At 56.2% G+C, this 10,920-nt stretch overlaps 1 protein-coding gene across 6 annotated transcripts; it reads right to left on the reverse strand.

Moving 5' to 3' along the window:
- Positions 1-5,909: 5,909 nt before the first annotated feature.
- On the reverse strand, positions 5,910-10,647 carry LOC122210187. 6 transcript variants are annotated; one of them, XM_042922715.1, is made up of 5 exons: positions 10,466-10,635; positions 8,956-9,082; positions 7,772-7,882; positions 6,723-6,881; positions 5,910-6,477 (listed from the first exon to the last, which is right to left on the reverse strand). In XM_042922715.1, the coding sequence occupies exons 2-5, from the start codon at positions 8,998-9,000 to the stop codon at positions 6,061-6,063; spliced, it is 732 nt and encodes a 243-aa protein (XP_042778649.1). In that variant the 5' UTR covers positions 9,001-9,082; positions 10,466-10,635; the 3' UTR covers positions 5,910-6,060. The 6 variants fall into 6 exon arrangements, 3 of the variants coding, with proteins under 3 accessions (XP_042778649.1, XP_042778650.1, XP_042778651.1); XM_042922716.1 differs by having other exon boundaries at positions 8,956-9,098; XM_042922717.1 differs by lacking the exon at positions 10,466-10,635 and adding an exon at positions 9,591-9,611 and having other exon boundaries at positions 8,956-9,098.
- Between the last annotated feature and the right edge of the window lie 273 nt (positions 10,648-10,920).

The following is a 10,920-nucleotide window of genomic DNA, read 5'->3' on the forward strand; positions in this document are numbered from 1 at the left end:
TACACGGCGGCTGCACCATTTTACACGAGGGGCCAGTTGTCCGTTGGGGGTGGGGGGGGGGAAGCAAAAAGCAAAAAGTAAAAAGCATCCCCTCTACCCGTCCCACCCCTGGGCCCTGCCATGCACCAGCTCCTACATCAGGAGGAGACCCAGTGAAGAGACGAGGATCCCAGAAAGTCCATCACCTTATTCCTTGCAGTGGCCCAACAGGTGGGCACTGTCACCTTATTATGGCCGTTTGGCGGCTAAAAAAGCGAGGCTCTGAGAGGTGACAAAATTTGCCGGGTGTCAAACCAGCTCATAGTGGCCACGCTGGCCTTTGAATGGCCATGCCTCCTACCCTGAGCTAGTGGGGGCTGGGATGACGCTCTGCCCTGTGGCATTTCAGGGGTGAGGGGCTCTCGTCTGCTCAGGGAGCCTGGGGGTAGGGGTTGAATGTGGCTGACGCCAGCCGTGGGGGAGAAAGGGCTAAGGGGGGCGGGGGGCCTGATGCCAGGGGTCCTGTTCCCAATGCACTGATTACCCAAGCGGTGGGGCTCCTTCCCTGCCTTGGCAGCCCTGGGGGCCTCATCCGCTGGCGGCCCTGGAGGAGGTGGGGTGGCTGCCACAGCAGGGAGGTCCCCTCCTCCTGCTTTACAGATGGGTAAGCACGGGAAGGCTGCTGGTGGCCTCATGCAGGGTCTGGCTGGGGGCGGGGGGGGGGGGGCCTGGGGGAGGGCGCGGTCTTCATATACCTCTGGAAGGCCGCCTGCTTATTTTTGTTTTTTTAAATTTTTTTATGTTTATTTTTGAGAGAGAGAGAGACAGTGTGAGCAGAGGAGGGGCAGAGAGAGAGAGGGAGACACAGAATCTGAACCTGCTCCAGGCTCTGAGCTGTCAGCACAGAGCCGACTCGGGGCTCGAACTCACACACCGCGAGATCGTGACCGGAACGCCCACCCCCCTGAGCCACCCAGGTGCTCCCGGGAGGCCTTCTTTTTTAACAAGCTTGAGTGAAATCTACTTTATACGTCATAAAACGTGCCTCCCTCTGTGTTTGTAAATTCACAGAGCCGTGCGACCATCACCACGATGCAGTTGTGCGACACTTTCACCCCCTGCCCCCAAGTCCTGGTGCCAGTTTGCAGTCCTTCCTGTGGCTGAGCATCTTTCCATGTGCTCAGTGGACTTTTTTTTTTTTTGGAGAAACGGCTCTTCAGATATTTTGCTCATTTTTCATCGGGTTATTTGCCATCCTGTTTCTGAGGGGTTAGGGTGCTTTATATATTCTGGATACAAGTCAAAGGAAGGCATCTGTGGTCTGTTTCCAGTGCAGGCCCAGGCCGGAGGGTGGTGAGATCCCACAGTTAAGACTCTGCCTGGACCACCGGGCCAGCTGTCTGTGGAGCCTGAGGTCTGAGCTGGCTTGGCTGGGGAGGGCCTGGGGGGAAGCTCAGGGCCCTGGGGTGCCTCTGGGCCCCAGCTGGCCTGGGATTGCAGTCAGAGTGGAGAGGCCTGTTCTTCTGACATCTGCCTGGGAGGGTGGGGATACTCTGGCCCTTGACCCCTGACCCTTCTCCCTTGCAGTGAGGGAGTCTCCTGAACCCTGGTCTTGCCTACCTTAGGGCCTCCAAGCCTGACTTATTAGACCCCTGACTTAGACCCTAGCTCCTTCCAGAGGGCCTCAAAGTGGCCTTTGGGGTTCATGCCCCCCTACAGAACCCCAGGCTGGGGGCCACCAGCTTCCAGAACATTCTTTCCTCCTTTCTCCTCCTACCCCACCTCTTACCCCCAAGCGTTAGAGCTGCTGGCTTTGAAGACAGTAGTGTGAGCCCAGAGGCAACCAGACTCTGTTTTGTTCACCCAGCACAGACTCAGGCACTGGGTCTGTCCCCCAAGGGCCGATGAGGATTTCTCACCCAGCCCAGCCCTGGGGGCCCACACCCTCTCCTTGCTGGACTAGAATCCCAATGGAATTGTACCACCCCACTGTGGGATTTGCCATCATGATTCTTCTATTCCTAAAAGGAACAGAATCTCATGGGAAGGAGACCAGGACAGGTCTCCTTCTAGGTCTGATGTCCCTCTCTGGGAGCCGCGGGCAACCTCAGGCTGGTGGCCCGCCTCCCTGTTCCTGTCCCACACTCTTTGGGTGTCACAGCATCATCCCGCTCTGTTTCCTGACCCATAAAGTTTAGGTTAGATACACATTAATCACTAGGAGTCACTGCCCTCCTGACGCCATACCCACCCCTGCAAGGTGAGGGACATTTACAAAGGGTAGTGCAGTGGCTCAGGCTATCCCCCTAGGAGCAGAATTACCTGGGTTTGAGTGCAGCTTGAATCACAGTTACCAAGTGACTCTGAACTCATTTCCTTTCCTGTCCTTGCTTTCTTGCGAACGTACAAAGAGGTAACATGATTAAAGCATTAGCGTAATGCCTGGTCGTCCAATGCTCAGTGAAGGAAAGTGAGCACCCCACCGGGCAATGGTGGAGGAGACCCAGCAAAGCCCTGCCCTCTGAGCCTTCCTCCTGGCTTCCTTTGTGCCCTGGCTGCCACCTTCCTCTATGGATAGGAGGTAGCAGCCACAGCAAGAAGGCTTGCTTCCTGTTCAGTGTCCTGGCTAAGCAGAGTCCTAAGCAGGATACACGACACTCAGTTATTCAGATAAAAAAATGAGTAAGTTTTTAGCATAAATATGTCACATGCAATCTTTGGGATATACTTACACTAAAGTGGGCTATACTTTGGGATATACTTATACTGAAAAAAAATTTATTGAACTGAGATTCAAATTTAATTGGGTGTCTTATATTGTTATTTGTTAAATGTAGTCCTGATTGCAGGCCCTACCCTCCACCCCTGAGCCTTGTGTCAGCCCCAGACTGACTGATTTAGGTCTGGGCCACTATGTGTAGGACTAGGATTGGTTTAAGCCAGTCAGGGTTCACTTTGGGCTTGTGGGTGATGTGGGGTCCACGTCTTCCACCAGGCTGAAGGGGATGCTGGGGAAATCACCCCAGGTCCGCACAATTGGGATGGTGCTGGTTACCGTGTGTCCCTTCCCTTGCCCACCCAGAGAGACTTTGTCTAGAATGAAAAATCCACAAACCCAGGCAGTGTTTGAATTTCAGTCCCTTCTTGTCTCTGCTTCAGCAGGAGTCTTGTCTGTTTCACAGATGGAGAGACTGAGGCAGGGACCCCTGGAAGGGAGTGGCCATAGTGGTATCCTGACAGCAAGAGACCACTGAACATTACTGAGCAGTGCCTGCTGGCCTCTCTTACCCTGTTAGCATCAGGAATTTTTCCAGGGCTGGGATGGTTCTGTCCATGCCCCTCAGCTATGAGGGGCAAACACCTCCCCCTTTGATGTCGGAATGGAAGGGGCATTACTAGTCATTATTGTCCCTTACTGAGGGCTCAGGATAGGCTGGCAGCCATCCTGGGAGCTTTAGGGAGGTCAGATCCCCTTGGGAGGCCGATACCTGCTTGTAGTCATGGCCCAGACGAGGGGGAAGGATGGGCTACAGTCACATGGAGACTTAGCCACAGCCTGGGGCTCATACTCGGCCCCTGGCTTCTAATGCAGGTGGAATTCTTCTCAGCAGAAGAATTCTCACTGCCAGCTGGACTCAGGTTTCAAGGTCTCTTCCCGGGGAAGACATGGGGGCACTCCGGATTATAACCCCGCATCTCATGCCTGCTGCACAGAGGGCCAAAAGAATGTGCCAGAACTTCCACTGTTTTTAAGCTTACGTATTTTGAGAGAGAGAGAGAGTGAGAGAGAGCAAGAGCGTGGGTGCCAGCGCAGGGGAGGAACAGAGAGAGAGGGAGAGAGAATCCTAAGCAGGCTCCTCACTGTCAGCACAGAGCCTGATGCAGGGGTTGATCCCACGACCATGAGATCATGACGTGAGCCGAAATCAAGAGTCACTTGCTTAACCAACTGAGCCACCCTGGTGCTCCCCTCATGTTTTTTTTTTTTTAAGCCTAGAAAGGGGACCTCTTGGGTCTGGGGGTTGAGAAAGGAGTGACTAAGACCCTTTCCCAGAAGTTAGAATGGAACACTTGTACTCCTGATGAATGTATGATGGTCTTAGGGTACAGTGGTGAACCATGCTTTAAATTTTTTTTTTTAATGTTTATTTATTTTTGAGACAGAGAGAGACAGAGCATGAACGGGGGAGGGGCAGAGATAGGGAGACACAGAATCGGAAGCAGGCTCCAGGCTCTGAGCTATCAGCCCAGAGCCCGACGCGGGGCTCGAACTCACGGACCATGAGATCGTGACCCGAGCTGAAGTCGGACGCTTAACCGACTGAGCCACCCAGGCGCCCCGAGCCATGCTTTATTCTTACAGTTACATGTTGTCCTTAAAGCCACGAGGGCGGGTATAAGTGGCCCCTTGGACTGGGAGTTCACCAGGTAGTGACAGAACATTTCCATCTCAAGTGCATAACGGATGTATTTTTTAAGGGCCCCTCTTGTAAAGGGGATTAGGTAAGTGACAGTAGGGATAACACACACCAATGCAGCGACCTGAAGGGGCTGGGGAGACAGTGATGAAGTTTGGCAAATGCGATCTTGGTGGAAGCAGCTGGAAACAAAAGCCCATAGCCTCCTCTACCTTGGGCTTCCTGCTGCGGCCACAGCCAAGTTCTGCTGCCTGGGTTGGAAAGAGTGACTCCCAGCTGGCTTGCCTCAGAGGTCAGGGTGACCGTGAGCCGGGCCCCGCGCCCGCCACGCAGCCACACCCACCCAGCTTGGCCAGTAGCTCCCGTGGCCCTCGTGTGGGTGCGGGGCCCGGGGCTCCCCGTCCCTGGGCCCCGCAGAGCAGACTCCCCCTGCCGACATCTGGGGAGCCCCTCAGGGTGTGCATCAGCTCCCCTCGGGGTCTCCCCAGCGCTTGCACGGGCCTCGGCCTCGTGTCTCCTTGGCAGGACCCCAACGGCCAGGGGGCGCAAGCCGTTAAGCATTTGACCCCCGACCAACTGGTGTGTCTAAAGTAGGATAAAGTTTGGACCGCCGGGGTCCCAGGTCTGTGGCTCCTCGTCGTGTCTCTCCGAGGCCTCCTGCGGCTTAAACCACAAAATAGGAGGGTACTTCTGGCAGGGCTCGGCATACAGTAAGTGTCAGATAAGTGCGTGTTTGGAGGTTGCTGGACCCTCAACCTGCGGGTCTTGCTTCATTCATCATTCACACCCGTTTGGGAGTGTCTCTAGACATCAGGCATTTGCCCTTGGGTGTGAGCAGAGAGCCAGGTGCTACCCTCGGGGGACAGGCAGGGGACAGGATGGTGTTTCCAGCCACCCTCCGCTCTGCCTTTGCTGGGGCCCATGGTGAACGTGGGTGATGGAACGAGGCGTCTAGGAGACGGAGGGATGGGACAGAGGCCCTTTGGATCAAGGGCTGTCTTAGAGGAGGGTCAACCCTGGCCTGGTGACGGCTCAGCCTTCTTTGTCCTTCACTCTGAGGGTTGAGGTGTGTACTACAGGGGATGGGTCCCCAGATAAAGGCCAGGAAGAAGCGGGGGGCTCCCTGAGGCCCATCCCATGGGTTTGGTGTCGGCCAAGAGGCAACTCTTGGGGATTCATGAAGACCTGGCGTGCCACCCCCTGTCCTTCTGTCTTGGGAGTGTCTTCTTGATATTGAACATGCCCTTGACCCCTTCCAAGTATCAGGAGCATGGCCAAGGGGTGCAGATGTATGGACTGCTGAATGGGATCCCCCTTTAGAGGTGCTGTGATAGGAGTGACCCTGGGTACACAGGGGCTAGTTCTACCAGGGGAGGGGGGTAAAGAGGAGCTGGGGAAAGTTTCAGGAGGGAAATGTCCACAAAGCAGCTGGGACAAGGCAGAGAAGGTGTTCCAGGAGGAGAGCGCAGCCAGTGCAAAGGCCCTGGGGTATGAAAGAGCCACACCATCAGCTCAGTTGCATGGCCTGAAGCCCCTCACACTGTTGTTGTCTTACAGATGGGGTAGGTTTGGGGTCAGCTGAGAGATGGGCCGGCTGCCCTTCTGGGGCACGAGGCACCACGTATCTCCCCGATCCCAGCCCAAGTCAGAGGATCACTGGTTTCTACAGAAAATGCCTCTGCAGCATTGTTGTGTGAGGTCTAAAGAGGAGAAGACTGAACCTGAGATGGGAGCTGGGCCAGAAGGGCAGCTCCTCCCCGGGCCTGGGGGCAAAGGCCATGTCCCCTAGAGGCTGGGCCCGCGAGCAGATCTGTCCATGTGCCAGGCCCCGCTGATTCACTGCCTGTGCATGTGGATGAAAACATTCCAGCAGGTTCTCCTCTGGGGCCACCCCGGCAGGGCCACAGGAAGCGGCTCCCCGGCCTGGGGCTGGGCCTGAAGCTGAGCTTTCTTGGCAGGCATTCCAGCTGATTCCTCCTGTCCCTACTTGAGCTTCCCCATGACAGCCCAAGGAGCAGACTGGGGAGTGGGGGTGGGGGGGCTCATCTTCAGCCTCCCGAGCCAGCCTCAGATCCCTCATCTGAAAAATAAGGATAATGCCACCTGCTGCCTGAGCCTCTTACAAGAGGTTGTGCTGGCCTGGCACTCGCAGAGCTGGTCCGTGCTTCATACTACGTATTCGTCCTCTGCGGAAGGAAGGGCCTGGAAAGTGGGGTCACAGCCTCGAGCCACCGAGATGCCGCCTGGGGCCAGGCACAGGGCGCCCAAGAGAAGACAGCACAGACATGTCCTTGTAGAGGGCAAGGGTGCCGAGGGGGTACCTACTTTAGACACGATACTTTCTTGCGTCTGAGATGTAGTTGTTTTCCCTCCGATGTGAATAATTTCCAAGATCTGAATGTCTTCCAAATAGCAAGCCTGTTGAAGAGGCCTTGACATAACGTGTTTATTGTTGCTCACTGACGGCTGGTTGCTTGCGGGGCCCTGGGGAGGCAGCAGGAAGGAGATCGATGAAAGCCCTGGCTCTGTGGCGTTCACATCCACCCGGGGAGACCAGGGAAAGGAACACATTAACAGGGTGATGTCAGGGAGCCGTGGGTTCCAGAAGGAAATAAAGCAATGCAAAGGGACGGGGAGTAACCAGCCAGGGGTCTCGGGGAGACCTGCCCTGGAGACGTTGGGAGGTAAAGCTTCTCAAAGGGGATGACCCCAGAACTGAGGCCTAAAGGGGAGAATTGATACAGGGTTCAAAGGGGTTAATCTTACGAGAGCGGAAGGAATGGAGTGGCAGGGGAGGTGGAAAGGGGAGGGAGGAAATGTCTGAGAAGGAACTGGTCTTGGGACCAAGTGGGAACTGGCATCCTTGGCTACGGGGAACTGCCCGGGCCAAGGCCCTGAGGTATGAAATAATCTGTGATATTGGCCTGATTGGGTAGCTTGAAGCCAGTGAAGGGGTCACTTTACAAGGGCGTATGGTTGGGGACGGCCGGCAGATGTGTGTTCTCCCACCTATGCACACCCACCGGCTCAAGCCATCTCTAGATCTGCTGGGAAAGCGTTCCAGGCACAGAGAGTGGTGTGTGCAAAGGTCCTGAGGCAGGATGGAGTTTGACACATTCAGGGGCTGACAGATTAGTGAGGCTGTTAGAGAGTGAAATGGGGGAGGGGGTAACATTCAGAGAGGTTGCCAGGGGCCACATCATGTTGGATGTTAGGGACGAGTTGGGATTTGAACCAGTATATGTACATTTTTGGTCTCCTTAGATGCTTTTACCAGCTCAGCAGTGGGTTAGGGAGGAAAGCAGTTAATTGAATCCTGTGTGCTGCATGACTTTAAAAGGCTCTGGGGGCCCCAGGGAATGGGGTCCCCTCACCCCAGGGAGTTCAGGGATGCTTTTCTGTGAGATGAAACTCCAAGGGCGAGGGGTAGTGGAGGAAGCTGGGAACCACTGTCTGTGTCTGAACTGCAGCTCCTCTAGGATTCCCTGAGGGCAGGAGAAGGAGGAGAGGGGCCTGGGGAGGCGGCCAGAGGCTGGTCCACCAGGGTTCCCTCTGTCTGAGGCCGAGGGGCGGAGCCGGCTACAGTCCACAGCTTCGCGTGGCTTGTCCAGCCCCTAGATTCTATATATATTTTTGGAATTGTGGCGTTTATAAATCAGGATTAAAAAATAATCCAGGTGTCTGACTTGCTGGGACAACAGAAAACTCTGGCAGCCCTGGGCCCACATTCCTGCATGACAAGCACCGGTTGGAGCCGAGTGACTGCTGCCCAGCATTGGGGGCCTGGGAGCCCCCTTGTTCACAGCCCCCACCACGCCTGTCGTCTCCCACCTGCCTCCTGCACTCCTGGGTCCCTGGCCTCTCCCTGAGGGCCTGTGAGTCTGTGGTTCCAGCTGGGGGCAATGAGAGGCCTCGTTAGGGAGCGCCATGGGACTGGGGGATGGCTTGGAGGGGACAAAGTGTGCCAGGAGCCCGAGGTGTCATGGTCTCCCCACCTGCGGGAGCTGACAAGCCTTGACGGCAGGCAGTGGGTGTGGGATGGAAGGATGGCTCACTCTATCCTCTGGCCCAGACCGGTCTTTCTGGATTTCTCACGATGACAGCCCAGGGCTTTGTCACCTTCTCCCCGTTGCCCTCCGTCCCTGTCCCATCACGTCCTTCCAGCTGACCTCTGATCCCGCAAGGAACCTCTTCAAGTCTGGATCAGACCCTCCAGAAATTGCCCCATAAAGCTAGCCAGGAGGTGGTCATCGGCGATAAGTGAAGGCTTTCGGCCCCAGCCCGGGGCTCCCTGGGTGCGGAGCCTTGGTTCGGGGTGCCTGGCTGGTGGGAGGGCCTCTGCAGGGTCCCCAGGGCTCTGCTTGCATTTGCCCCGTGCCTGTGTGCACCCTTAGTCAGGAACCACTGACCAAGGTTCTCGATGACTCAGCACCCCATGCTGACAGTGCCTGTGGAAACCAGAGTTCCTCAGAGCTTTCCAGAAGGGGACCCTAGATAGACGTTTCTGGCCCAGGAGGGGGCAGAGCCGTGGGGCTTCCCCTGCGTGTGCGGGTCTCACCGAGCACAGACGGTCTTGTCCCCGCGGGCTTCGGGCTGGAGACATCGCTTCTAGCTGCTTCTAGCCGTTTGTCTCTCCCCTGCACACCAGCCATTCATTTTTGTGTGGTATGGCCTTCTTTTCCTCTCTGGGGGGAAGAAACGCTTCAGGAGGGAAGGAAAGTCACGGATGGCTGTGGACGTGTTAGGAGCACTGGCCACAGCTCAAAGTCCCTGGATAGTACTGGCCCCATTGCGCAGAGGGGGAAATAAAGGCTTGATGGCACAGTGATGAGGGAGGGGGGCATTGTTTCTGAGCTTGGCAGCCGGGAGGCTTGCCCTTCGCCTTCAAGCCCCTGCTGCAGCCCTCTGGCTCCTCTGTGACGGGTGATGTCGAGAAGGCCAGCCACTGGGGTGGCCGGGCTGGGGGCTCCCTCCCAGCTCCCCTCACCCCATTTGCCAAATCTGACTGGCTCTTTCTGGCAGGAGTTGTGGTCTTTGGCCTGGACTAGCCAGGCCCCTCCAGTCCCCACCTTCCCAGCTATGGCTAAGCGTGGGCAGGTGTTCAAATGGGAACAGAGAGACATTTTCCGTCTCCTTCCCAACACGGGCTTCAGCTGTGTGCGCATGCTTTAAAACTTAAAATCACCCTCACACCTGGGGGGCTCAGTTGGTTAAGCGTCCGACTGCTGCTCAGGTCATGATCTCGCGGTTCGTGAGTTCGAGCCCCGCGTCGGGCTCTGTGCTGACAGCTCGGGGCCTAGAGACGGCTGCGGATTCTGTGTCTCCCTCTCTCTCTCTGCCCCGCCGCCACTTGCCTGCACTCTTTCTCTCCCTCAAAAATAAAAAAAATTCAAAAATTTAAAAAAAAAAGAGAAAACTTAAAATCACCTTCAACATAACGTTTTCTGAGGGCCTTAAACTTGGTGCTTTACCTGCACATTTGAATCACAGCTCTTCAACCTAATGCCTCCGTGACCTTGGGCAAGTTTCTTAAGCTCTCTGTGCCTTGCTTTCTGATCTGGCAGATGGGGGTGGTGATGGTGGTCTAATCTTGAAGGATCTGGTACGCACAGAGTCCTTAGTGCAGGGCCTGGCACCACGTGCGTTCAGGGCATGGCTGTGGCCACCTCACTCAGCCTCTGCAGCATTCATTCATGCCTCCACTGGACCCATTTTATAGTTGAGGAAACTGAGGTTCAGAGCAAGAAGTGACCCCCCCCCCCCAAGGTCAAGACATCATTGTAAAATCTCTTGAAGTAATAATGCCATTGAGGAGATGAGGTGGGGTGGACAGTCACGGCCACCCCCGTCCCCCAGGCACACTGAGAGACCAGATCCTCCTCCCCAGCAGTGACCAGCCCCTCCCCCACCCGAAGCCTCCCTTACCTAGGAGCCAACTCCCCCCAGGTCTCCAGACTCTGCGGCCACCTGGGGACACTGCTGTGGATCTGACCTCTTCTCGGGACTCTTCTCTTCTAACACCCCCCACCCCCGCCATTAGGAGCCATCTCCAACCCCCCATCACTCACCCTCTAACCCCAGTTCCCAGAAAGTTCTCTCTCTCTCTTCCGGAGTTCAAAACAGCCCTGTGGACCCCTTTTGGCCTGGCCCTGCCCTGCAGATGGCCCGACAGACGTGTGACCCGGCGTGGCCGGATTCCACAGCGGCGGTTAAGCGTTATTTATTTCCTTTGATGCGCGCGTATACACGCACAGCCGCCTGGCAGGATGCCCGGCTGCGGGCGGACAGGGAGTCAGGGCGCTGGGCTCCCGCGCGTGCGCGTGGCTGTCTGGGCGGACGCGGACCCGCCCCTGCATATCAGCGTTTTTAATTTAACGTCTTTACTTTGGAAAATTTCGAACATGCACGGAAGTCGGGAAGACCAGACGGTGATTCCGGCATCCCCACCCCGCCGCGTCACCCCTGGCAAGGTTTAGCAGTCTTGCTTCATCACCTCCTCATGGGCTCCCTCTCCTGCTTTTCC

The sequence above is a fragment of the Panthera leo genome, chromosome E3 (assembly GCF_018350215.1).
Source record: "Panthera leo isolate Ple1 chromosome E3, P.leo_Ple1_pat1.1, whole genome shotgun sequence".
In the NCBI taxonomy this organism is placed as follows: domain Eukaryota; kingdom Metazoa; phylum Chordata; class Mammalia; order Carnivora; family Felidae; genus Panthera; species Panthera leo.

Bases quoted from the DNA above. Each gene is read 5' to 3' on its own strand.
- LOC122210187 (XM_042922715.1), bottom strand. From the start codon at position 9,000: ATGTCTCCAGCCCGAAGCCCGCGGGGACAAGACCGTCTGTGCTCG. The intron at 6,882-7,771 runs GTGAGGGGACCC...CTGCCTCCCCAG, and splicing joins GCATCCCTGAACTCCCTGGG to GGCCCCGCAAGCAACCAGCC. The intron at 6,478-6,722 runs GTAGGTACCCCC...CTTATTTTTCAG, and splicing joins AAGAAAGTATCGTGTCTAAA to ATGAGGGATCTGAGGCTGGC.